Here is a 27,971-nt window from a genome sequence, read left to right on the forward strand (position 1 = left end):
TTTGTGGAGCCAAAGAGAATATAAGGCAATGGCATTTGAAAGCAAAGAGTAAGTTTATTTTATGCTAATAATCTCTTTAGTTGTAATCAATCTCTCTTCTGGGACCCAGTCAATGATCAATCTCATCACCCTGATGTCAGTTACTAATGAGCCACCAGACTCTTGACATAGCTCGTCTGCAGACTACATACTTACTAAAGAGTAATCAGGAGCGACTACTTAACGTGCCTTCCAGAGCACCAACCACAACCACACCACAGATCACAAAGTTATTTATCGTGATGTGTTTTCAACTATGTATAATACACACTCTAACCACTAAGGCCAGTGGTCTACCTCATAGAAATAATTTGCATGTGATTTTTTACTATTATGATTATAGTGTAGTCATGCGCAATATAATGTACCCGCTTTAGGACTCTGTCGCACTAACACATTTGACATTTAGTGAGACTTACAGTTCAATTTGTCAAAGAGTTAATGTGACATGGTACCGAAGTATGTACTTATTAATACTCGTGACCGTACCTAACCCGGGTTGAGCCACTGGTGACATTAGTAAAAATAAAATACATGCATTTACCACGTCACGTGGATTTTATTATAATAGTCACGTACATAATAATTACAAGAAGTAAGTGCTTGGTCGCTTGTACGCGAAGGTGTTGAGGCGTTTGTAGTGGTGCACACGCTTGGGCAGAGGGAATCTGATGGTGCTGTTGTGGAACTGTTTGACCTGCGGCCGGCGGCACGCTGACGCCTTGATAACCTCCACTTTGATGATCTGTGGACAAAAGTAAATAATTAATTATGTTCAAAATTCAAAAACATCGTTATTCAGTAGGTAACTACAGTAGTACAGTAGGTAAAATTGACAATTCAAAGTGTAACTATACACTTTGAATTGTCAATTTTACATCCACCTAAAACCACTGCAGGTTCTCACAACCTAATGTTGACTGATGTGGAGGCGGGGTCGCCCCCTACACCCGCACAGTCCCCGCGGCGTCTTAGTCTTAGTGTCGCACGAGTCCGTATCGACCGCGTTTATCGATTTGTAATTAATGAAAAAGATATACAAAAAGCAAAATTTTAATACAATTTTTTCATGCATGACAAATATATCAAATTGGAGACAGTTTGGAAGTCCGTGTTGCTCTATGAGTTTGGACTGTGCAGTTTATTAAAACTTATTTAGGTCCGCGGAGGTCCGTGTTGCTCTATGGAAAAATTCTGCACTTATTCTGGCTGTGGCCTCGTTTTGTGGTTTGTTTCATTATAAAATTATGCGGAACTCTTCCATAAATTGTGCAATAATGTTCGTTTCTCTTTTACGCTATCCCACAGTTATTTAATACTAACATATTGAAAAATATCAACCCTAAGTTCGGCCCATGCTGATGTATCTGTGTGACAAGTCCTTTGCCATGACAATTCCGTAGATATGTTAAGTCTGCTCTTCTTAAAATCTGTGCGCTATTCCAGTCTCCAGCGGTATCCTTTTCTGACGGAGGCCCGTGTTCCTCTATTATAGCAGCGTATACCTACGTCTTTGCTTTCTGGAATCTGGTAAAATCTGGAAAAGAAACAATGCGACCACATCTAGTGCAATGAAATTATCAAAAAGTACACCTTAGAAATGCTGAAGGATGATGATCAAATTCAGAGTTAAATAAACAATGAAAGATAATTACCTACATACCTGCTTATCCAGTCGAAACCATAATATTATCTTTCTCACAAACGCTTTATTACACGCTTAATTAAATGTTTTATTACACGCTTTATTTAATGAAAAGTCTCCGACCATACATTTCCACGAATGGAAAATTTCGACTCCCGTTATCTTTCAAGTCGATTTTGTAAAAAAATCTATAGATCTTAAATGGAAAGCTATTGTTAAAATTATGATAGGCCTTAAAGTCATCTCCCTAGCATTATACCGTTTTTCACAGGGTCCGCATCGACAAAATGGGTAACTATATAAAAAGAAAATAATTAGTGAGTAGGTATAACGTTTTCTCGCGCATGACAAATACTTAAATTACTATGCAATCTTTCCTCCGGGTTGTAAGTGGTGTAAGTTGTAAAACACTCACTGTCATTGATTAACATTGAAACGACAAATTTATTAAAAAGTTTAGAATGACAAACGTGTATGAAGAATGTAGGGATGAACATCTGTTTATAAACTTGTTGAAGGCAGTTACTCTTGTGAAGTATGTATTCGGCGGACCCCAACCCCTAGAAGTATGAAACTTCCGTACACCACATGCGATGCCAACTTGTACACCTTTACCATTGTCTCTAGGGTCTCGTGTGGCCCGGCAAACTATTGGCCCGCCAGAGTCACCCTGTAAATAAAACAGATATATTTCTTTTTACACACTTTTAGGTACATAAAGAACCTTATTAAATACGTGAGCTTTAACGACATTATCGAATAAGTGCTTATTTTATTTAAGTATACTAGATTTTTTTTAAACTCAAAAAAAAAATTGCTAAATTGAAAATGTTAAATAAACATTTTATTTATTTTTAATTATGGACTAAATATATCGATCTATCTTCAACTAATATATTTTTCATAATAGGCTGCTTGGCGGTTACGAAACACATGCCGGTTAGATCACATACCTCCGAAACTCATTTCTTGAGAATATGGGTTTCCTCACGAGGTCTTCATCGCAAATATAGACTGGATAGTGTTGTAAATGAGGTCGCAGGTTCGAATCCAGCACAGGCCACTGATTTGAAATTGTTTTTCAAATTCATGTTAGGAGTTTGGATCATAAATGATTATCACGTGTTCAGCGGTGAAGGAAAACATCGTGAGGAAACCCACATATACCGAGAAATGCGTTTTGGAAGTATGTGACCTAATCTGTACTGTGCTGGTTTTCCCTTCGCGGGTTGGAAAGGCAGACAGGCAGTCGCTTTTGTAAAAAACCGGACCTGTTAACGTTCTTCAGGTTGGGTAAGCGGACCTTGTGAAAACGGGATAACGCTGGGAAGATGATGAAGAGTTGGGTTGTAAGGGTTGTAAGGGTGCAGCGGGGTAGGTAGATACTTAATTATTACCTTGTAAACATCCGACACGGCGCTGCTAGTGCACATGAACTTTCTCATGTCTCTTTTGTGGATAGCGTTACATTGTTTGAAGGATAACACTTCAACCTCGGCCATGAGCAACATCTGTGACGATTGCTGTTAAATATATGTGAGTAATTGTGTTTAATCACCTCATAAAAATATGTAAGTCAGAGGTAAATGCCATTGCATTACGAACCACTTAACACTTTCAAGGACAGAACGTCTTATGACGTTCCGATTCCAAGGTCATAATACCTATTATGAACCATCAATGACCCATGATCTCTGTCCGTGAAAGGGTTAAGTAGGTACCAAACTTTTTATTAGACCAGTGTCGCTGTCTTAATGGTAGATAGTCAACTGTATTTGTAATTGGACATACAGAGATACAGATTACACTTAAATAAATAACTCAGTAGGTTCCGGGGATTGAACAGGCACTCCTTGCTTAAGAGGCAAATCGGTACACCACAGGATAGCAAAGGCTAATATCCCTCCCTGTATGGTCGTGATATGGTTGATGTGTGATTTATTTTATTTTATCTATTTGGCACACAAAACAGACATAAAAATCTGTAGGCCATCACTAATTTAAGAGACACGCTTTTGTCGGTGTAGCATTCTCCCTGCTACTCTTTTAGGGTAAAATAGGGCAGTGGTTTCCCTCTTGCCTTCCGCACCGCATTACTCTGTCTGACGCGAGTGGAATGGCGCCCAGAGTAGTCTATTTCAAAGCCGTCCTAGGACTCCTGTCCTCCGCCTCTGAATAGTACTGACAGTTACTGCTGCCCTCTGTCAGGTTCCAGGTTTCCGTCCCTGTGACTTGCCTCTTCTGTCGAATCTGTAGATAGTTACTACTTATAAAACTTATCTGGCAAAAAATTACAAAATAATAATACTTACCTCGGTGTTTATCCTGCCGTAACCAGAGACGAGACATTGCCCTTTATAATCTCTTCTCACGACCGCTAGTCTAACTGGAGCGACGTACGCATTATATGTGAATGCTCTGGTAACATACTGCAACATTAACAAGTGTACCGTACATAATTGAATTAAGAGCCCTTCTTGAATTAGGAGCCCATGAGCTTGATGAGGGCAACTTGCTCATATACAACAAGTTTAGTGTAAAATACTACGTAAAACTCGTCCCATAAAGGTTAAGTAGTTAAATCCGGCCAAGTATATAGTTAATGATATCTAGTAAATCACGTCACAAAAACTGGTTTCGGCTCCGGGAAGCGCGGATAAGGGTTTTGAGGGATTCTTTAGAATATGAGAATTATGTACCTAGGTAAGGAATGTAGCTGGCCTGGGATGGGTGCTGTATGTAGGTACTATACACATCTGCCTACCCTCATCGTACCTATGGATTTTATTTACAAGAAGATATTAAATGGCGACGTGGAACTTGGGTTCGTACAAAAACGAGAAGAGTCCCTGAAACGGTGAAACATAAATATTTGCTGCATACTTTGTAATGTTTTAAAAAATTTAATGAAGAATGTATGATGAAGATGAATGTATGAAATAAAATGTAAGCAAATGGGTTTACTGGAATTTATTAATCACTCAGAAAACCAAAGTTACACAAAAATATAAATAGGTATTTGGAACTTTTAAATCCTAAGGGTACATTCCAGGTATTCAAGGCCACTGGTCATTCGTTAAGCATTATTAAATAATAAGAAAGGTATTATAAAAACCTCCCTAGCTCGTTTGCCCTCGGCGGCGGGAAGGAAGCCGAGCCGACTAGAAGCAGCTACCAATAAGCTGTAGCTGTAGCAGTAGCAGAACAGCTGTACAAAACACCCGTCATAGAACAGAACAGCCTTCGTAAAACAGCCGTCACAAAACACCTTCGCAAAACAGCCACCCCAAAACACCTTCCCAAAACACCTCCTGTCGGAGGTCGAGAAGCCACGTATGCGGCCAACGTACGATGACGTCGATGCCACGACGCTGGGACAAAATGGCGGAGCAACGTGTCCACGCCACGGACACCAAAACCACACCAGAATAAAAATTTACGAAGATTTGGCGGCGCGTGCGACGGAGTTGCGGGCCACCGGTCACACGCTTATAAACCGCCCGAAATTCACACTAAAAATCGAAGGTGTGGACACACCCGCTCGGCGGAGCGCTGTCTGGGGAATGCGGCAGCTCGCAGGCGCAGGACTATATAAATCGCCCAATTCAACGCCTACGTCACGGACAAAGCTAGTACGACCTCAATCGTCCGTTAGATGACGCCGCCGTCGCACACTCAACATGCAAGTTATTAACAACTCCAAGGACAGGAGACAGACCGAAAATTCCCAAATATAATTTTGTATTAAATATTGACACCAACATTCTTCAGCAGCTACTTGACAAGGGACTCCAAGATATAGCCTTCCGTATAATATCGGCACACGCCATCTTCCGGTTACTGGTGGAAAGTCGTCGACTGCGGAGCCCAACGATAGCAAGTCGATGCTCACGGACCTTCCATCGAACAAGGCGAGATGGCGCTGTGTTCAATACTACACAAAAAAGCTATAAAACGGATCCCCTGTAACTAATCCGGAGGCTGAAAGAAACGGCACTACAATACCTCCCCACCCAAAAGGATTTCCGAGTGAAAAAAAAAAATAATTAAAAAATAAAACAAACGAGGAAATCCCAGCTGGCCCTCCAGCTGATCCCTCAAACAAACCAAAACTCAAACCTCCACAAAAATATTCAAGTTTAACTTAAAAGAGAAATAATTTAAAATAAAAAAAGTAAAACCATATCAATGAAAATAAATAAAGGCAAAAAATGCCATTCGGTACAAACAGTAAAAAGATAAACTTAAAAAGAATAGAAAAAAAATAAAGGCAGAAATGCCATTGCCGGCGGACGCCGCGCAACGTAAAAACTTGCCGAGACGGCACATATACCACCTGTGCTCACCATGAGCACAACAACATCTGATAGCATCCAAGAAATTCTTCGCATCCAAAAATACTTCGCATCCAAAAAATACTTCGCATCCAAGAAATACTTCGCATCCAAGAAATACTTCGCATCCAAGAAATCGCATCAATAGCGCGCATACGAGCGCCAAAAACATGTCGGTAAGCAAGTCGCAATGACTCATTACAACAATAATACGTGTCCGTAGCAATAACTACGTCCACCAACGAACACTAACGGCTTCAAAAGCCATCAGTCACAACCACCACTCCCTCAACATCTTAAAATGGTGGGGAAGTGACCTCACCTTACAATTGGCGAGTGCTCGACCCCAACCATCAACAAACACTAATGACTTCAACAGCCATCAGTCACAACTACCACTCTCTCGACATCTCAAAATGGTGGAGAAGTGACCTCACCTTACAATTGGCGAGTGCTCGACCCCAACCATCAATAAACACTAATGACTCAACAGCCATCAGTCACAACTACCACTCCCTCAACATCTCAAAATGGTGGAGAAGTGACCTCACCTTACAATTGGCGAGTGCTCGACCCCAACCATCAATAAACACTAATGACTTCAACAGCCATCAGTCACAACTACCACTCCCTCAACATCCTAAAACGGCGGGGAAGTGACCTCACCTTACTATTGGTGAGTGCTCGACCCCAACCATCAACAAACCACACGATTAGGTACTAATCCCTACCTAACGCGAAACAAAAAAAAAAGAAAAAAAATATATAAAAAAACGACCCAACTTGTTGATGGCGGCGCGGCGTGCCGCCGGTGTGGCCGCGCGTCCACCCGCAAGCTGCTCGGAAATAAAGTTATAAAGAGAAAAAAAAATTAAAAAAGAAATAATAAAAATAACTGGATATGTCGACAGTGGCAGTGTGGGGAACCTAGGGAATGCCCACACGTCCACCGTCAACAATATAATAGGCCACAATTTGTCAGTGGCGGCGCGGCGAGCCCCACAGCGGCCGCGCGTCCACCAGTAAATCGGCTCCTACAACAACTAACCTAAAAGACAACTAACCTAAATGATTCCCCAACGCTGCCGGTGTACCCACACCTTCAAAATGTGAAGATGTATAGTACAAGTGGTGGCCCTGCACCACGAAATAATAACTCGTAAATTATTTCATCTTTACGTAATAGATGAAATTTAATTGGACGTTCTTCCAACGCCATGATTAAAAAAAATGAATGACCAATGTACTTTAACAAAGATTTAACTAAGTACTTACTAAGTTTTAAAGAAAAAATAATCAAAGAATATTTTCATTAACTAAATACCTACTTGAAAAGTAAAAATAAATGCAAATAAACAAAATGCAAATGTAAAAAAAAATATATATAGTTATTTATAAAACTAACAATGCATAAATGTTGTTTATTTAACGTATTTAATCCAATTCAAAAGATTTACTTATTAGAATTTATCCGGTAATAGAATACAAAACTATTAAGCAAACAATAGCTCAACAATAAAAGATTGTACACGTAATACTAACGAGCGTGTAAAAAAAACAGAACCAGTTTATTTGCTATGAGCTCAAAAGGAATGCAACATAAACAACAAGCATGTAGGTACTTATGTATAGCCGTGGTTATACAACCAAGAACTATAATTTCACTAGACAGCAAGTTAAATGTTTAATTGAAATTTGGCCGAAATGATTTTATAAATTGTTGCATAATTTGAAAGAATTTACAAATTGTAAATAAACCTTGAGGGTATAAATCAAAAATATAATTCTAAACTCACACCAAGTTTCATAAAATTTTGAAGAAAAAAAACTGTATAGCAAAGCTAAGCAGTAAACTAGCAACAATAATAATTTTACTCAAGAATGTTAAAAATTTAAAGTTACATTCAAAAAAAACCTTTGTAGGGTATATAATGTTTTGTTTTATAAAAGCAAATTTGTGATAAAAACAAAAAAGTAAGCTCAAAATTTTAAGAAACAATTTAAGAAGTTTAATTATACAGCAAAAAAGCTGCAACGCAGTATAATTTTTTAATGAAATGTTATAAAATGCTATACGAGTTCAAAGTCCAAACTTTAAAAGTATGCAAAGCAAAAGAAATAATATATAATGCAAATGTAGATTTAAAAACACAGTTATACAAAATAGTTTGTAGGTATATGTAAATTAACTTGTTTCGTTTAAAGCACACATCAATATGAACACGATAAATCTTATTTACTAGGGGGTAAATGAAGAAACACCACCACCACACAATTTGTTCTTTTTACACGTTACAAAAAAAATTACAACGAATGACCAGCCGATCCTCGAGCAAAAGACCGAAGACCGGGAGCGTACCCTGAACCTTTAGACCTCAGTAATCGGGCGCCATGTAATGTTTTAAAAAATTTAATGAAGAATGTATGATGAAGATGAATGTATGAAATAAAATGTAAGCAAATGGGTTTACTGGAATTTATTAATCACTCAGAAAACCAAAGTTACACAAAAATATAAATAGGTATTTGGAACTTTTAAATCCTAAGGGTACATTCCAGGTATTCAAGGCCACTGGTCATTCGTTAAGCATTATTAAATAATAAGAAAGGTATTATAAAAACCTCCCTAGCTCGTTTGCCCTCGGCGGCGGGAAGGAAGCCGAGCCGACTAGAAGCAGCTACCAATAAGCTGTAGCTGTAGCAGTAGCAGAACAGCTGTACAAAACACCCGTCATAGAACAGAACAGCCTTCGTAAAACAGCCGTCACAAAACACCTTCGCAAAACAGCCACCCCAAAACACCTTCCCAAAACACCTCCTGTCGGAGGTCGAGAAGCCACGTATGCGGCCAACGTACGATGACGTCGATGCCACGACGCTGGGACAAAATGGCGGAGCAACGTGTCCACGCCACGGACACCAAAACCACACCAGAATAAAAATTTACGAAGATTTGGCGGCGCGTGCGACGGAGTTGCGGGCCACCGGTCACACGCTTATAAACCGCCCGAAATTCACACTAAAAATCGAAGGTGTGGACACACCCGCTCGGCGGAGCGCTGTCTGGGGAATGCGGCAGCTCGCAGGCGCAGGACTATATAAATCGCCCAATTCAACGCCTACGTCACGGACAAAGCTAGTACGACCTCAATCGTCCGTTAGATGACGCCGCCGTCGCACACTCAACATGCAAGTTATTAACAACTCCAAGGACAGGAGACAGACCGAAAATTCCCAAATATAATTTTGTATTAAATATTGACACCAACATTCTTCAGCAGCTACTTGACAAGGGACTCCAAGATATAGCCTTCCGTATAATATCGGCACACGCCATCTTCCGGTTACTGGTGGAAAGTCGTCGACTGCGGAGCCCAACGATAGCAAGTCGATGCTCACGGACCTTCCATCGAACAAGGCGAGATGGCGCTGTGTTCAATACTACACAAAAAAGCTATAAAACGGATCCCCTGTAACTAATCCGGAGGCTGAAAGAAACGGCACTACAACTTCGATCATCATAAGTATACATTAATACATGCATAGTCAATGGCCAAAAAGGTGGCAGGGCCCAGTTTTTAAATATCAAGAAGCACCTATTTAAACTGAGTTGTTTACCTCCACTGGCCTGATCGTGCATTCGCAGTGAATATTGGTGGAGCACCTTGTGGCCACAAAATTAAATAACCAGGGACAGTGTGAGTCCAGTTTAACTTACTAATATAGCAATATCGTCGGTAGGAAATTTGTATGTCTCTGGATATCTGCCTCTTCGGATTCTCCTCCACTGGCCTGATCGTACCGTCGTAGCATATGCTGGTGGCGAACCTTGTGTCCACAAATAACCAGCAGTAGCGTAAGTATTTTTGAAATCACTTTTAGATAGCTTTCTGCAAGAACAATTGCGTTTCTGAATCCTTAGGTAGATAATATTACAATAATGACATTGGTCCCGGTTACTACTTACTGGTGTAAATACGTAGTCGTTACATGAGCCATGTCAGGGGGCCTTTGACGGCTCAATAGTAACTCTGACACTAGGGTTGATGAGGTTGGTAATCCGCCTCACAACCCGTACGATAGAAGATTACAATAATTTATTTATTTATATTAATATGTTACCGGCAATTTAAATAACAATTTAATTATTAATAATGGACCAGTCGCTATGAATAATGCTCATAATATAATACAGGGTGTAAGTGATATCGTAACGAAAACTTTGAGGGATAATTCAGGCCATGATTTTGAGTTGATATCAAGTATAAATTTCTGTCGCAAAAGTATGGATCTGAAAATAATTAAAAAAAAAAACAAAAAATTCATGAATTTTTTGACAGGAAATTCCACTTGATATCAACTCAGAATCATGGTCTGAACCATCCCCCTCAGTATTCGTTACGGTGTCACTAACACCCATACCTACTTGTATGGCTACCGTATGTACCTACTTGTACGGGGTGTAAGTGTCATCGTAACGAATACAGCGACGGAAAATTTCACTTGATATTAACCCAGAATTATGGTCTGAATCATCCCCCTGAGTATTCGTTACGATGTCACTAACACTCTGTATATCTAATGCGAAAAGCGAAAGTGGTGTGTCAGGATTATGTCAGGATCGAAGCAAATGGAATTCCATAGCCTCTGCTGACCCCAGTGGGAAATAGACGTGAGTTTATGTATGTATGTATCAAAAATTAATTTTCAAAGAATGCGACGTATTTTCATTAGTGCCGGTTATGGCCATGATCCAAAATATCCTTATCACATATAAGATTGTTGTTTTGTTACCCTTTAAAGCATCTGCTTTTTTGTTTCTTATCATCTACGAAGCAATGAGCGGCCGATAAGACCGTCTGTCGGCCTATTATACTTCCACCGCAAAAAGCAGTGAACTTTTGCCGTTTGCTTGGTCGAATGAACATGCCAACCTGTTAACGAATTCGCTTTTGAATTGACAATGCACGTCATAGAAGAGCTAAAAGAGGATGGTAAAATACACTAAGTCGTCATGGAAGCTCATGCTTCTGCTTATTTATTTATTTACATTTCACGACTTTACAGTGCAGAGGCGCCAATGCGCCGTGAAACTTTCTAGAGAATGAAACCCTAAAGTTCCTAAAAGGAATTTCGTTGGATAAACGAAAGGGTAGTATCCGTACATTTTCTTGTAGAGAAATCTCAAGAAGGCCTTCTGTATTTTCTCTTATAAATTATCCTTTAGAACTACTAACTGGCTATTTGGCACAGCCCACACAACTACACAACTATAATGTTTTTCGTAACACAATTCATTGGGCGACTCATAAAAAAAAGACGACCTCCGTGGTCCAGTGGTTGAGCTTGAGCTCACGATCCGGGGGTCCCTGGTTCGAATCCCGGTGGAAACATACCACAAAAATTACTTTGTAAACCATAGTTCGGTTAGGACATTACAGGGTTCACCTGATTGTCCGAAAGTAAGTCCTTCGGAACGCACGTTAAGCCGTCGGTCCCGGTTACTACTTACTGATGTAAGTAAGTCGTCGTTACATGAGCCATGTCAGGGGCCTTTGGCGGTTCAATAGTGACCCTGACACTAGGGTAGATGAGGTTGGTAATCCACCCCACAACCCACAGGATAGAAGATCAGAAAAATCTTCAGGCAGTTTGGAAAGTGTCTCAAATATGGCTAAGCGAGCAGCAAAGTTGAAATTCAAAAGTCACCAATTTCCAAAACTCCCGGTGCTTCCTACCTATCTAGTTACCAAAAGCCAGACTATAAGCCTCATAGCCCATAGGTGAATACACACCAAGCCGCGCCGCAAATATGAAATCGTATGCAACGTCGCGCACCTACCTGCGCCGCACGCACGACGCGCATTTTAGTAAAATGTTGTAGGTATATATGGATCCCTTCAGCAAGAATGGATAACGTCTTCAAATTCAGCGCGTTCGATGCGTGCGGGGGTAGTCAGAGTTACTAAGTATCTACTCCTTACAGAGCTTCTTGACCTCTGATTACCCCGTTTGGGATAGGTATAGTTATGAACTCGTTATGTTATGCGCGTGCGACAAGGTGTGTGGGCGACACGGATAATGTTAGCGTGAGATAAAGTATTCATAAATGATTAATCTAATATATCTATTATTCTTACAACAATATGCGCGTACGATACGTGAATTGCTGATGTGTAAGGTTGGTATAAAACCATTTAAACCGATCCGTTTAAAATAAAAAAAACCGTTTAAAACAGAAATCAACCATTTATTACGGTTCAAAACAGCTGCTGTTGACGACTACGTTTTTCTTAATTATAACTACATTTTCTTGATTTTACCGAGGTAGGGATATAACGGAGTACCTATAAACTGTGTGTAGATTTATTGAATGTGTAATAAGTATACTATTATTGATAATAATAGTTAACGTGTTTAGTTCTATAGGTACTTTCTCTTGATATTCTATAAACTAATAATACGAAACGTGACGTCAAGTGACCAAAATTGCCTATAATGAAGCTCAAAACACAGTTCTTTTGTTGTAGGCGAGTTTTCAACAGTTTAAAACGTTTTAAATCGATTGTTTTAATCTATACGCGAGACCATGCGGCGCGTCTAGGTATGTGCGCGTTCACTTTAAAACAGAAATGCTTCTAAAGACAAATATTAATAATCGATAACTTATCTGTAGATCTACAAAAGGATTATATTAAATAAACTTACCTGATACGGAACGCTTCCTAATGCCGCAGGCTTTCCATTTATGACCCTGAACACTATATCCTCACCCCCAATATTAATCGTTTGGTTATAAAAGGTATCCGGCGAGCTATGGTTAACATAGCTACGTACGGTAGGTTTGATCGTACTCGTAGTGCTAGACAAATCCCTCTGGTTGATTGAGGGGAGGTCAGAGCCCGCCGGTGCGACGTACACAGGCTGTTTCTTTGTTATGTTTGTGCTATTCTCACTCATGCAATTGGCGAAATGTGTATCACAAAAGGAAATTAAGAATATAGTAAATATTTTCCCGAGCATGACAATTATGCTTAATAGGAATGTTAATTTCATAAAATGTTTGATTTTTTTGACACGAATAATTTACTTAACATTTTAATACGTTTTATTCTTACAGGTATACCATTGATTTTAGAAACTATTCACTTTCCGTTGACTTTGTGGAGCCAAAGAGAATATAAGGCAATGGCATTTGAAAGCAAAGAGTAAGTTTATTTTATGCTAATAATCTCTTTAGTTGTAATCAATCTCTCTTCTGGGACCCAGTCAATGATCAATCTCATCACCCTGATGTCAGTTACTAATGAGCCACCAGACTCTTGACATAGCTCGTCTGCAGACTACATACTTACTAAAGAGTAATCAGGAGCGACTACTTAACGTGCCTTCCAGAGCACCAACCACAACCACACCACAGATCACAAAGTTATTTATCGTGATGTGTTTTCAACTATGTATAATACACACTCTAACCACTAAGGCCAGTGGTCTACCTCATAGAAATAATTTGCATGTGATTTTTTACTATTATGATTATAGTGTAGTCATGCGCAATATAATGTACCCGCTTTAGGACTCTGTCGCACTAACACATTTGACATTTAGTGAGACTTACAGTTCAATTTGTCAAAGAGTTAATGTGACATGGTACCGAAGTATGTACTTATTAATACTCGTGACCGTACCTAACCCGGGTTGAGCCACTGGTGACATTAGTAAAAATAAAATACATGCATTTACCACGTCACGTGGATTTTATTATAATAGTCACGTACATAATAATTACAAGAAGTAAGTGCTTGGTCGCTTGTACGCGAAGGTGTTGAGGCGTTTGTAGTGGTGCACACGCTTGGGCAGAGGGAATCTGATGGTGCTGTTGTGGAACTGTTTGACCTGCGGCCGGCGGCACGCTGACGCCTTGATAACCTCCACTTTGATGATCTGTGGACAAAAGTAAATAATTAATTATGTTCAAAATTCAAAAACATCGTTATTCAGTAGGTAACTACAGTAGTACAGTAGGTAAAATTGACAATTCAAAGTGTAACTATACACTTTGAATTGTCAATTTTACATCCACCTAAAACCACTGCAGGTTCTCACAACCTAATGTTGACTGATGTGGAGGCGGGGTCGCCCCCTACACCCGCACAGTCCCCGCGGCGTCTTAGTCTTAGTGTCGCACGAGTCCGTATCGACCGCGTTTATCGATTTGTAATTAATGAAAAAGATATACAAAAAGCAAAATTTTAATACAATTTTTTCATGCATGACAAATATATCAAATTGGAGACAGTTTGGAAGTCCGTGTTGCTCTATGAGTTTGGACTGTGCAGTTTATTAAAACTTATTTAGGTCCGCGGAGGTCCGTGTTGCTCTATGGAAAAATTCTGCACTTATTCTGGCTGTGGCCTCGTTTTGTGGTTTGTTTCATTATAAAATTATGCGGAACTCTTCCATAAATTGTGCAATAATGTTCGTTTCTCTTTTACGCTATCCCACAGTTATTTAATACTAACATATTGAAAAATATCAACCCTAAGTTCGGCCCATGCTGATGTATCTGTGTGACAAGTCCTTTGCCATGACAATTCCGTAGATATGTTAAGTCTGCTCTTCTTAAAATCTGTGCGCTATTCCAGTCTCCAGCGGTATCCTTTTCTGACGGAGGCCCGTGTTCCTCTATTATAGCAGCGTATACCTACGTCTTTGCTTTCTGGAATCTGGTAAAATCTGGAAAAGAAACAATGCGACCACATCTAGTGCAATGAAATTATCAAAAAGTACACCTTAGAAATGCTGAAGGATGATGATCAAATTCAGAGTTAAATAAACAATGAAAGATAATTACCTACATACCTGCTTATCCAGTCGAAACCATAATATTATCTTTCTCACAAACGCTTTATTACACGCTTAATTAAATGTTTTATTACACGCTTTATTTAATGAAAAGTCTCCGACCATACATTTCCACGAATGGAAAATTTCGACTCCCGTTATCTTTCAAGTCGATTTTGTAAAAAAATCTATAGATCTTAAATGGAAAGCTATTGTTAAAATTATGATAGGCCTTAAAGTCATCTCCCTAGCATTATACCGTTTTTCACAGGGTCCGCATCGACAAAATGGGTAACTATATAAAAAGAAAATAATTAGTGAGTAGGTATAACGTTTTCTCGCGCATGACAAATACTTAAATTACTATGCAATCTTTCCTCCGGGTTGTAAGTGGTGTAAGTTGTAAAACACTCACTGTCATTGATTAACATTGAAACGACAAATTTATTAAAAAGTTTAGAATGACAAACGTGTATGAAGAATGTAGGGATGAACATCTGTTTATAAACTTGTTGAAGGCAGTTACTCTTGTGAAGTATGTATTCGGCGGACCCCAACCCCTAGAAGTATGAAACTTCCGTACACCACATGCGATGCCAACTTGTACACCTTTACCATTGTCTCTAGGGTCTCGTGTGGCCCGGCAAACTATTGGCCCGCCAGAGTCACCCTGTAAATAAAACAGATATATTTCTTTTTACACACTTTTAGGTACATAAAGAACCTTATTAAATACGTGAGCTTTAACGACATTATCGAATAAGTGCTTATTTTATTTAAGTATACTAGATTTTTTTTAAACTCAAAAAAAAAATTGCTAAATTGAAAATGTTAAATAAACATTTTATTTATTTTTAATTATGGACTAAATATATCGATCTATCTTCAACTAATATATTTTTCATAATAGGCTGCTTGGCGGTTACGAAACACATGCCGGTTAGATCACATACCTCCGAAACTCATTTCTTGAGAATATGGGTTTCCTCACGAGGTCTTCATCGCAAATATAGACTGGATAGTGTTGTAAATGAGGTCGCAGGTTCGAATCCAGCACAGGCCACTGATTTGAAATTGTTTTTCAAATTCATGTTAGGAGTTTGGATCATAAATGATTATCACGTGTTCAGCGGTGAAGGAAAACATCGTGAGGAAACCCACATATACCGAGAAATGCGTTTTGGAAGTATGTGACCTAATCTGTACTGTGCTGGTTTTCCCTTCGCGGGTTGGAAAGGCAGACAGGCAGTCGCTTTTGTAAAAAACCGGACCTGTTAACGTTCTTCAGGTTGGGTAAGCGGACCTTGTGAAAACGGGATAACGCTGGGAAGATGATGAAGAGTTGGGTTGTAAGGGTTGTAAGGGTGCAGCGGGGTAGGTAGATACTTAATTATTACCTTGTAAACATCCGACACGGCGCTGCTAGTGCACATGAACTTTCTCATGTCTCTTTTGTGGATAGCGTTACATTGTTTGAAGGATAACACTTCAACCTCGGCCATGAGCAACATCTGTGACGATTGCTGTTAAATATATGTGAGTAATTGTGTTTAATCACCTCATAAAAATATGTAAGTCAGAGGTAAATGCCATTGCATTACGAACCACTTAACACTTTCAAGGACAGAACGTCTTATGACGTTCCGATTCCAAGGTCATAATACCTATTATGAACCATCAATGACCCATGATCTCTGTCCGTGAAAGGGTTAAGTAGGTACCAAACTTTTTATTAGACCAGTGTCGCTGTCTTAATGGTAGATAGTCAACTGTATTTGTAATTGGACATACAGAGATACAGATTACACTTAAATAAATAACTCAGTAGGTTCCGGGGATTGAACAGGCACTCCTTGCTTAAGAGGCAAATCGGTACACCACAGGATAGCAAAGGCTAATATCCCTCCCTGTATGGTCGTGATATGGTTGATGTGTGATTTATTTTATTTTATCTATTTGGCACACAAAACAGACATAAAAATCTGTAGGCCATCACTAATTTAAGAGACACGCTTTTGTCGGTGTAGCATTCTCCCTGCTACTCTTTTAGGGTAAAATAGGGCAGTGGTTTCCCTCTTGCCTTCCGCACCGCATTACTCTGTCTGACGCGAGTGGAATGGCGCCCAGAGTAGTCTATTTCAAAGCCGTCCTAGGACTCCTGTCCTCCGCCTCTGAATAGTACTGACAGTTACTGCTGCCCTCTGTCAGGTTCCAGGTTTCCGTCCCTGTGACTTGCCTCTTCTGTCGAATCTGTAGATAGTTACTACTTATAAAACTTATCTGGCAAAAAATTACAAAATAATAATACTTACCTCGGTGTTTATCCTGCCGTAACCAGAGACGAGACATTGCCCTTTATAATCTCTTCTCACGACCGCTAGTCTAACTGGAGCGACGTACGCATTATATGTGAATGCTCTGGTAACATACTGCAACATTAACAAGTGTACCGTACATAATTGAATTAAGAGCCCTTCTTGAATTAGGAGCCCATGAGCTTGATGAGGGCAACTTGCTCATATACAACAAGTTTAGTGTAAAATACTACGTAAAACTCGTCCCATAAAGGTTAAGTAGTTAAATCCGGCCAAGTATATAGTTAATGATATCTAGTAAATCACGTCACAAAAACTGGTTTCGGCTCCGGGAAGCGCGGATAAGGGTTTTGAGGGATTCTTTAGAATATGAGAATTATGTACCTAGGTAAGGAATGTAGCTGGCCTGGGATGGGTGCTGTATGTAGGTACTATACACATCTGCCTACCCTCATCGTACCTATGGATTTTATTTACAAGAAGATATTAAATGGCGACGTGGAACTTGGGTTCGTACAAAAACGAGAAGAGTCCCTGAAACGGTGAAACATAAATATTTGCTGCATACTTCGATCATCATAAGTATACATTAATACATGCATAGTCAATGGCCAAAAAGGTGGCAGGGCCCAGTTTTTAAATATCAAGAAGCACCTATTTAAACTGAGTTGTTTACCTCCACTGGCCTGATCGTGCATTCGCAGTGAATATTGGTGGAGCACCTTGTGGCCACAAAATTAAATAACCAGGGACAGTGTGAGTCCAGTTTAACTTACTAATATAGCAATATCGTCGGTAGGAAATTTGTATGTCTCTGGATATCTGCCTCTTCGGATTCTCCTCCACTGGCCTGATCGTACCGTCGTAGCATATGCTGGTGGCGAACCTTGTGTCCACAAATAACCAGCAGTAGCGTAAGTATTTTTGAAATCACTTTTAGATAGCTTTCTGCAAGAACAATTGCGTTTCTGAATCCTTAGGTAGATAATATTACAATAATGACATTGGTCCCGGTTACTACTTACTGGTGTAAATACGTAGTCGTTACATGAGCCATGTCAGGGGGCCTTTGACGGCTCAATAGTAACTCTGACACTAGGGTTGATGAGGTTGGTAATCCGCCTCACAACCCGTACGATAGAAGATTACAATAATTTATTTATTTATATTAATATGTTACCGGCAACTTAAATAACAATTTAATTATTAATAATGGACCAGTCGCTATGAATAAAGCTCATAATATAATACAGGGTGTTAGTGATATCGTAACGAAAACTTTGAGGGATAATTCAGGCCATGATTCTGAGTTGATATCAAGTAGAAATTTCTGTCGCAAAAGTATGGATCTGAAAATAATTAAAAAAAAAAAAAAAAATCATGAATTTTTGACAGGAAATTCCACTTGATATCAACTCAGAATCATGGTCTGAACCATCCCCCTCAGTATTCGTTACGGTGTCACTAACACCCATACCTACTTGTATGGCTACCGTATGTACCTACTTGTACGGGGTGTAAGTGTCATCGTAACGAATACAGCGACGGAAAATTTCACTTGATATTAACCCAGAATTATGGTCTGAATCATCCCCCTGAGTATTCGTTACGATGTCACTAACACCCTGTATATCTAATGCGAAAAGCGAAAGTGGTGTGTCAGGATTATGTCAGGATCGAAGCAAATGGAATTCCATAGCCTCTGCTTACCCCGGTGGGAAATAGGCGTGAGTTTATGTATGTATGTATCAAAAATTAATTTTCAAAGAATGCGACGTATTTTCATTAGTGCCGGTTATGGCCATGATCCAAAATATCCTTATCACATATAAGATTGTTGTTTTGTTACCCTTTAAAGCATCTGCTTTTTTGTTTCTTATCATCTACGAAGCAATGAGCGGCCGATAAGACCGTCTGTCGGCCTATTATACTTCCACCGCAAAAAGCAGTGAACTTTTGCCGTTTGCTTGGTCGAATGAACATGCCAACCTGTTAACGAATTCGCTTTTGAATTGACAATGCACGTCATAGAAGGGCTAAAATAGGATGGTAAAATACACTAAGTCGTCTTGGAAGCTCATGCTTCTGCTTATTTATTTATTTACATTTCACGACTTTACAGTGCAGAAGCGCCAATGCGCCGTGAAACTTTCTAGAGAATGAAACCCTAAAGTTCCTAAAAGGAATTTCGTTGGATAAACGAAAGGGTAGTATCCGTACATTTTCTTGTAGAGAAATCTCAAGAAGGCCTTCTGTATTTTCTCTTATAAATTATCCTTTAGAACTACTAACTGGCTATTTGGCACAGCCCACACAACTACACAACTATAATGTTTTTCGTAACACAATTCATTGGGCGACTCATAAAAAAAAGACGACCTCCGTGGTCCAGTGGTTGAGCTTGAGCTCACGATCCGGGGGTCCCTGGTTCGAATCCCGGTGGGAACATACCACAAAAATTACTTTGTAAACCATAGTTCGGTTAGGACATTACAGGGTTCACCTGATTGTCCGAAAGTAAGTCCTTTGGAAGGCACGTTAAGCCGTCGGTCCCGGTTACTACTTACTGATGTAAGTAAGTCGTCGTTACATGAGCCATGTCAGGGGCCTTTGGCGGTTCAATAGTGACCCTGACACTAGGGTAGATGAGGTTGGTAATCCACCCCACAACCCACAGGATAGAAGATCAGAAAAATCTTCAGGCAGTTTGGAAAGTGTCTCAAATATGGCTAAGCGAGCAGCAAAGTTGAAATTCAAAAGTCACCAATTTCCAAAACTCCCGGTGCTTCCTACCTACCTAGTTACCAAAAGCCAGACTATAAGCCTCATAGCCCATAGGTGAATACACACCAAGCCGCGCCGCAGTGATCATATTTTACAGGCAAATATGAAATCGTATGCAACGTCGCGCACCTACCTGCGCCGCACGCACGACGCGCATTTTAGTAAAATGTTGTAGGTAAGTATATGGATCCCTTCAGCAAGAATGGATAACGTCTTCAAATTCAGCGCGTTCGATGCATGCGGGGGTAGTCAGAGTTACTAAGTATCTACTCCTTACAGAGCTTCTTGACCTCTGATTACCCCGTTTGGGATAGGTATAGTTATGAACTCGTTATGTTATGCGCGTGCGACAAGGTGTGTGGGCGACACGGATAATGTTAGCGTGAGATAAAGTATTCATAAATGATTAATCTAATATATCTATTATTCTTACAACAATATGCGCGTACGATACGTGAATTGCTGATGTGTAAGGTTGGTATAAAACCATTTAAACCGATCCGTTTAAAATAAAAAAACCGTTTAAAACAGAATTCAACCATTTATAACGGTTCAAAACAGCTGCTGTTGACGACTACGTTTTTCTTAATTATAACTACATTTTCTTGATTTTACCGAGGTAGGGATATACCGGAGTACCTATAAACTGTGTGTAGATTTATTTAATGTGTAATAAGTACCTATACTGTTATTGATAATAATTTTTAACGTGTTTAGTTCTATAGGTACTTTCTCTTGATATTCTATAAACTAATAATACGAAACGTGACGTCAAGTGACCAAAATTGCCTATAATGAAGCTTAAAACACAGTTCTTTTGTTGTAGGCGAGTTTTCAACAGTTTAAAACGTTTTAAATCGGTTGTTTTAATCTATACGCGAGACCATGCGGCGCGTCTAGGTATGTGCGCGTTCACTTTAAAACACAAATGCTTCTAAAGACAAATATTAATAATCGATAACTTATCTGTAGATCTACAAAAGGATTATATTAAATAAACTTACCTGATACGGAACGCTTCCTAATGCCGCAGGCTTTCCATTTATGACCCTGAACACTATATCCTCACCCCCAATATTAATCGTTTGGTTATAAAAGGTATCCGGCGAGCTATGGTTAACATAGCTACGTACAGTAGGTTTGATCGTACTCGTAGTGCCAGACAAATCCCTCTGGTTGTTTGAGGGGAGGTCAGAGCTCGCCGGTGCGACGTACACAGGCTGTTTCTTTGTTATGTTTGTGCTATTCTCACTCATGCAATTGGCGAAATGTAAGAAAAAGGAAATTAAGAATATAGTAAATATTTTCCTGAGCATGACAATTATGCTTAATAGGAATGTTAATTTCATAAAATGTTAAATTTTTTTGACACGAATAATTTACTTAACATTTTAATACGTTTTATTCTTACAGGTATACCATTGATTTTAGTAACTATTCACTTTCCGTTGACTTTGTGGGACTGGCGAACATGTCCGTGCTACCGTGATATTAGCCAAAGAGAATATAAGGCAATGGCATTTGAAAGCAAAGAGTAAGTTTATTTTATGCTAATAATCTCTTTAGTTGTAATCAATCTCTCTTCTGGGACCCAGTCAATGATCAATCTCATCACCCTGATGTCAGTTACTAATGAGCCACCGGACTCTTGACATAGCTCGTCTGCAGACTACATGTTAAGGTGTAACCTAAAGAGTAATCAGGACAGACTACTTAACGTGCCTTCCAAAGCACCAACCACAACCACACCACAGATCACAAAGTTATTCATCGTGATGTGTTTTCAACTATAATACACACTCTAACCACTAAGGCCAGTGGTCTACCTCATAGAAATAATTTGCATGTGATTTTTTACTATTATGATTATAGTGTAGTCATGCGCAATATAATGTACCCGCTTTAGGACTCTGTCGCACTAACACATTTGATATTTAGTGAGACTTACAGTTCAATTTGTCAAAAAGTTAATGTGACATGGTACCGAAGTATGTACTTATTAATGCTTGTGACCATACCTAACCCGGGTTGAGCCACTGGTGACATTAGTAAAAATAAAATACATGCATTTACCACGTCACGTGGATTTTATTATAATAGTCACGTACATAATAATTACAAGAAGTAAGTGCTTGGTCGCTTGTACGCGAAGGTGTTGAGGCGTTTGTAGTGGTGCACACGCTTGGGCAGAGGGAATCTGATGGTGCTGTTGTGGAACTGTTTGACCTGCGGCCGGCGGCACGCTGACGCCTTGATAACCTCCACTTTGATGATCTGTGGACAAAAGTAAATAATTAATTATGTTCAAAATTCAAAAACATCGTTATTCAGTAGGTAACTTAGTTACACTTTGAATTGTCAATTTTACATCCACCTAAAACCACTGCAGCTTCTCACAACCTATATAGCCAGGGAAAAGAAGCTGCAAGAAAAACCTCAGCACAGGGACCTAGACATTCTTTAAAAAAAAAACCTATATAGCCAGGGAAAAGAAGCTGCAAGAAAAACCTCAGCACAGGGACCTAGACATTCTTTAAAAAAAAAAACTAAGTATTATACAATTTAGTCATTTGGCTGCCTAATATCAGTTCTCAGACAGTTACACAGCCCTATAGCAATGTCTTCAAAGTCACGGCCTCAAAATACTTAGTACCTATTAGTTTTAAACTTCAGAACTGCAGAAAGTCGAGTTTATATATAAAAAGTCTTAAACTAGCTTCCATATCTAGATTAGCATTGTATAATTTATCTTTGAGCCAGTTATTTACCCTATGTTCTGGTGAATGCAACACACTTATATTTAAGCATGTGTGGTCTTTATTTTACCCAGAATGAAAGGAATTGAATGAAATGGAGGTTTTGTTGAAGACAATCACATCTGTGATCAGTATATAACACAGGGTTGCAATTTATCATGGTAATTATAACGAAATACACACATGTATGTATAAATAAACTCGCGCCTATTTCCCACCGGGGTAAGCAGAGACTATAGAATTCCATTTGTTTCGATGCTGACACACTTCTCTTGCTTCCTCCACATTCATCAATCGCTTCATACACGCACGCCGGTTCAGATTAGATTGTACTAAACCTTTTCTAAGGACATCTCCAATTTGGTCAATGTATGTCCTTCTAGGTCTTCCTCTGCCAGCCCTACCATCAACTTTCTTTATATACCACTTACACAAGAATAACACAATGAATGACACTGCTTAATAAATATCAGAATATAACCAGCATAAGATTAATAGCTTACACTGGTGAATTATTTAATGTTATATATATACAAATGCATAATAATAATTTTTATAGATTTTATTATAAATAGCAACAATAATACTGATAATTGGGTAGTTTCTTAGGTCAAAGATAAATTATGAAATTCTGATTACTAAATAAAAAAAGATTTATAGGTAACAAAAATGTTTTCTTTTTTCTACTTAACTTTGAATATTAATAAAGAAAAATTTTATAATAAGTGCGACATTTTGTCACGTTTTTCTTTGACGTCACAGGTTGTTTTTTCATACAAATTCCATTGTAATTTCGTGTTTTGTTCTGACATTTAGTAAAATAAAAAGTAACTGATTTGACTAGTTGGAAATTACTCGGTTGGAGTGTACCTAAGGGGGCACTATGAGTTGGGACTTAGAAAAATTTTGATCGATTTTGTATGAAGCAGGGACATAGCCGAATTTTCGAGTGAAATTACTATGGAGCAGAGACTTAGAAAAATTTTGATCGATTTTGTATGAACCATCGACTTAGCCGAATTTTCGAATGAAATTACTATGGAAGCTGGACTTGTAAAATTTTCAAAAGTTGATTCTACGTAGTGTCGCAAAAAGGGTCCGACACTTAGAATAATTTTTGTCGTTTTTGTATGAGCAATTTTTTGTTATTTTTGCGTTACGACGCACCGTTTTCGAGATATTTTAAAAAATGCGTTTTATGTAATTTTAAAATATATCTTTAATTTTTTCTATGGAGCTCCGCGAAACACGTCCATGCTCGGTGTCCGCCACGCGTAATTTTTTTTTACAGGTATCCTTTTGTCACGGGTGCGAGCGAAGCGAGCACGGAAATTCGCGGCACCCCGACACTGTAGATATAGGTTACGAAGGCTGTATGGCAGGGGGCGAGCAAAGCGAGCCCCCTGCCATATAGCCGAGTGGGTTAGGTTACTTGTGACCATCGAGGCCCGAAGGGCCGAGAGGCGGCAGTGAAGACCTTTAAAGGTCACTGACTTTGAAGGTTTACTACACAAAGTTGATATAATGCTAATATTTCTGATTTTGGATAAGTGACCTTGACCTTTAAGGTCAATGACCTTGACCTTTGATGTGTCTGACCTACACTATATTTGTGAATAATAAGGGAATAAGGTCATGACCTTGACTTTAAGGTCAGTGACCTCCCAAGGTCATCTAAGGTCACCCGTGGTTTCCCCTCACCCTAATACTCCCACATCCCCCCGGATCCCGAATGTTACTTTTGGCGATTTTTGTTAAAAAATTTCTAAGTCCTAATTTTTCTAAGTCCCAACTCATAGTGCCCCCTTAGGTACACTCCGACCAATTACTCTATTACCTATTCATTTGAATCCAAGTAAAAATTAAGAGAAAATTTACAATGAGATTAAACTTTTATCACTTTTATCGCGCGACGAAATACCATCATGTACTCATACAATCACTGGCCAATTAGGACGACTACAGCCATAAAAAATACATTTGAGGTGTACATACCTGGATTGAGTGAGCACGAGCTCTGTGTCTGGCTCCCATATCCCGGTAGCACTGGGTCACAGCACCACCAACACTCAGGTCACGGTACTCGCGGTACATATTGTGGACTCCCGAGCGGGATTCGTAGCGGAGCCAGATGCCGAAGTTCTTGATCTTGACTGGGCTCTTCTCTGGGATTTCCTGTAATAATATTTTTAAATGATGGTTAATAAATAAAGTTAAATGCTAATGTATTTTGTACTGAATTTGGACAGCAAACCTTTTTGTTTGGTGGAAAAAGTCATTCAAGAATCATTATTTACATATACACTTCTCATCAAAAAAATCGAAACACTTCCGTTTTCATTGTTTCTGTCCGAATTTAACACAAAAAAGAATTCATACGATGAAAAAAAATACATAAATGTATAGCTGGCAGTTTGGCCATTACAGTAATAAGCGAAAATTCTAAATTCAAAATTAGAATTTCATTTGTTTATCTTATAAACGAAATGAATCACTGTTTTGAGACAAATGTGTGTTTAGGGTTGGAGTACATTTAGCGTTTAAAAACTAAAAATTGGCGCCTATCCTTAAACTTTTTGTTTTTTATTTCAATACTGTGACTTTGGGACGTCTGAAAAAAGGTTCTTTTTCTAAAACGTATGGATACTTCGCCCACAGAAGCCGCCCAAGTTGTGGCATTGCTGGATTCTGGCCTTAGTCAGCGTGTTGTGGCTGCAAGACTGCATCTAAGCCTGTCATCTGTTCATAGAGTCTATAAACGTTATCGGGAGACTGGTTTGTTCACGCGCCGTTCAGGATCTGGCCGGAATCGGGTCACTTCTGAGCGAGATGATCGATTTATTGTAACAACTTCTTTAAGAAATCGACGCCTTAACGCTTTTCAACTGCAGCAGCGGCTTCGTGTTGTACGAAGGGTGGCTGTAAGTGACTCTACAATTAGAAGAAGGTTGAAGGATCGTGGACTGGTACCGCATAAGCCAGCAAATGGGCCGAAATTAACTGCAGACCATCGAAGAGCGCGCCTTAACTTTGCACGTGAGCACCTAAATTGGTCATACCTACAGTGGAGCAAAGTTCTCTTTTCTGATGAGTGTAAAATTATGCTGTATGGTAACGACGGAAGGAACAAGGTCTACAGAAGAGACGGAGAACGCTATGCACAATGCTGCATTGAAGAAAAGGTCAGCTATGGTGGCGGTTCTATAGGTATGACCAATTTAGGTGCTCACGTGCAAAGTTAAGGCGCGCTCTTCGATGGTCTGCAGTTAATTTCGGCCCATTTGCTGGCTTATGCGGTACCAGTCCACGATCCTTCAACCTTCTTCTAATTGTAGAGTCACTTACAGCCACCCTTCGTACAACACGAAGCCGCTGCTGCAGTTGAAAAGCGTTAAGGCGTCGATTTCTTAAAGAAGTTGTTACAATAAATCGATCATCTCGCTCAGAAGTGACCCGATTCCGGCCAGATCCTGAACGGCGCGTGAACAAACCAGTCTCCCGATAACGTTTATAGACTCTATGAACAGATGACAGGCTTAGATGCAGTCTTGCAGCCACAACACGCTGACTAAGGCCAGAATCCAGCAATGCCACAACTTGGGCGGCTTCTGTGGGCGAAGTATCCATACGTTTTAGAAAAAAAAACCTTTTTTCAGACGTCCCAAAGTCACAGTATTGAAATAAAAAACAAAAAGTTTAAGGATAGGCGCCAATTTTTAGTTTTTAAACGCTAAATGTACTCCAACCCTAAACACACATTTGTCTCAAAACAGTGATTCATTTCGTTTATAAGATAAACAAATGAAATTCTAATTTTGAATTTAGAATTTTCGCTTATTACTGTAATGGCCAAACTGCCAGCTATACATTTATGTATTTTTTTTTCATCGTATGAATTCTTTTTTGTGTTAAATTCGGACAGAAACAATAAAAACGGAAGTGTTTCGATTTTTTTGATGAGAAGTGTATTTATAAACTGTAATTTTCTAAATAAATAAAGAAATATTTACACATTTCACACACATCAGATTCAGTTTTACTCTCTTTTGCATTTATCATTCCTGTCTAAATCTGGTTTTAGCCTCCACTTAGACATTTTGTATTCTAGAGACATTCTAGAATCTCAGTTGTTATTGACACCATCTACTCATGGTTTTGTGTTAGAAATACAGTAATATTGCCTTATTGCGTAAATTATATCAGTATTAGCTTACCTTGATGGAGACAATTTCACCAGTGGTCTTCTTGAACTTCTTGAGTTGACGAAGGAAATACCAGAAACGGGACTTGGCTACAATGGGATCTGGGGAGAAGATCCTCATTTTGTATAGAGGGGGCTTAGGCTCGCTCTCCGAGGGGAGCTTGCGCCCGATAACCTCATATTCTCTCAACTGAAAAAAATAATACATTTCCCTTAATAAATATCGAAATGCATAGTTGAAAGAAATTTAGAAACATCAAATTTTAACGTGTCGGGCTTATTTATTCGTAGGTGTCGAGACATTACGGGTAGGTAGGTCTCAAAGCAGGTTATATCTATGATCCTTTTCTTTAAGCCATAACCGAAAGGACATTGCAAAATGTTATTTTAGCCTTTAGGGACATAACCTATAAATATTATTTATATACCGTTATTCATAGGTTCGAAAGTAAAACAATAAAATTGGTTACTATCATGGGCATCACAACATGACATAACCTCAAAATTATCATTTTTTAAATAATGATAATAAATTAAAAAATACGGTTCCACAAACCAATTAATTAATTTTATTCAACATTACACAAGGGAATTAGCACATAAAACCTGGAACTGGACTATCATCTTGCACATCGTGAATGCATAGCGGCAACGTGTATGGTAATGGTCCATCCATCCGATGCACTAACACCTCGTTTTTACACAGTTATCACAAATATAACACCAACTGCACATTAGATCGATGTAAATCTACAATAATATCTCATGTTTCACTATTTTCTTGGCAAATTTAATAAACTTACCTCTCCTTTAGCCTTCATTTTGGGAAGGTTTTAACCTGAAAGAACTGTCAACGGAAGCGGAAAGCTAAAGCAAAAGAAAGATGGCGTCCTACTTAAATGTTGCCACACCAAAAGAGTTATTTCTACTAAAACAGAATTATCGCATTAGTCCGAATCTTATCCAATCCGACTCGAATCTGTCAAAGACGGATCCATGACAATCCAAAATTGCTTAAAAATGGCCATGAAACTATTTTGTATTAATAGGTAG

At 39.0% G+C, this 27,971-nt stretch overlaps 2 protein-coding genes and 1 long non-coding RNA gene across 5 annotated transcripts in view; 1 reads left to right on the forward strand and 2 right to left on the reverse strand.

Annotated features, from left to right (window-relative positions):
* Window positions 1–27,971, forward strand: part of LOC126371088 (uncharacterized) — a 421,730-nt gene that overhangs the window by 105,107 nt on the left and 288,652 nt on the right. The gene's annotated exons all lie outside the window — the stretch shown is intronic.
* LOC126371116 (60S ribosomal protein L18a) lies at window positions 579–27,837 on the reverse strand. 3 transcript variants are annotated; one of them, XM_050016329.1, is made up of 4 exons: window positions 27,722–27,754; window positions 26,932–27,108; window positions 24,713–24,892; window positions 579–784 (listed from the first exon to the last, which is right to left on the reverse strand). In XM_050016329.1, the coding sequence occupies exons 1-4, from the start codon at window positions 27,737–27,739 to the stop codon at window positions 626–628; spliced, it is 534 nt and encodes a 177-aa protein (XP_049872286.1). In that variant the 5' UTR covers window positions 27,740–27,754; the 3' UTR covers window positions 579–625. The 3 variants fall into 3 exon arrangements, with proteins under 3 accessions (XP_049872286.1, XP_049872285.1, XP_049872287.1); XM_050016328.1 differs by lacking the exon at window positions 579–784 and adding an exon at window positions 13,757–13,962; XM_050016330.1 differs by lacking the exon at window positions 579–784 and adding an exon at window positions 22,030–22,235 and having other exon boundaries at window positions 27,722–27,837.
* LOC126371126 (uncharacterized) lies at window positions 5,817–8,483 on the reverse strand. Its single transcript, XR_007566959.1, has 2 exons — window positions 6,565–8,483; window positions 5,817–6,450 (listed from the first exon to the last, which is right to left on the reverse strand). It is a non-coding gene; the product is annotated as an uncharacterized LOC126371126 (long non-coding RNA).

Source organism: Pectinophora gossypiella, chromosome 12 (assembly GCF_024362695.1).
Source record: "Pectinophora gossypiella chromosome 12, ilPecGoss1.1, whole genome shotgun sequence".
Classification (NCBI taxonomy): domain Eukaryota; kingdom Metazoa; phylum Arthropoda; class Insecta; order Lepidoptera; family Gelechiidae; genus Pectinophora; species Pectinophora gossypiella.

Coding starts and splice junctions, on each gene's coding strand:
- LOC126371116 (XM_050016329.1), bottom strand. Junction 24,893..26,931: donor GTGAAATTGTCTCCATCAAG/GTAAGCTAATAC, acceptor ATATTATTACAG/GAAATCCCAGAGAAGAGCCC. Junction 785..24,712: donor CTCGTGCTCACTCAATCCAG/GTATGTACACCT, acceptor TTTTGTCCACAG/ATCATCAAAGTGGAGGTTAT.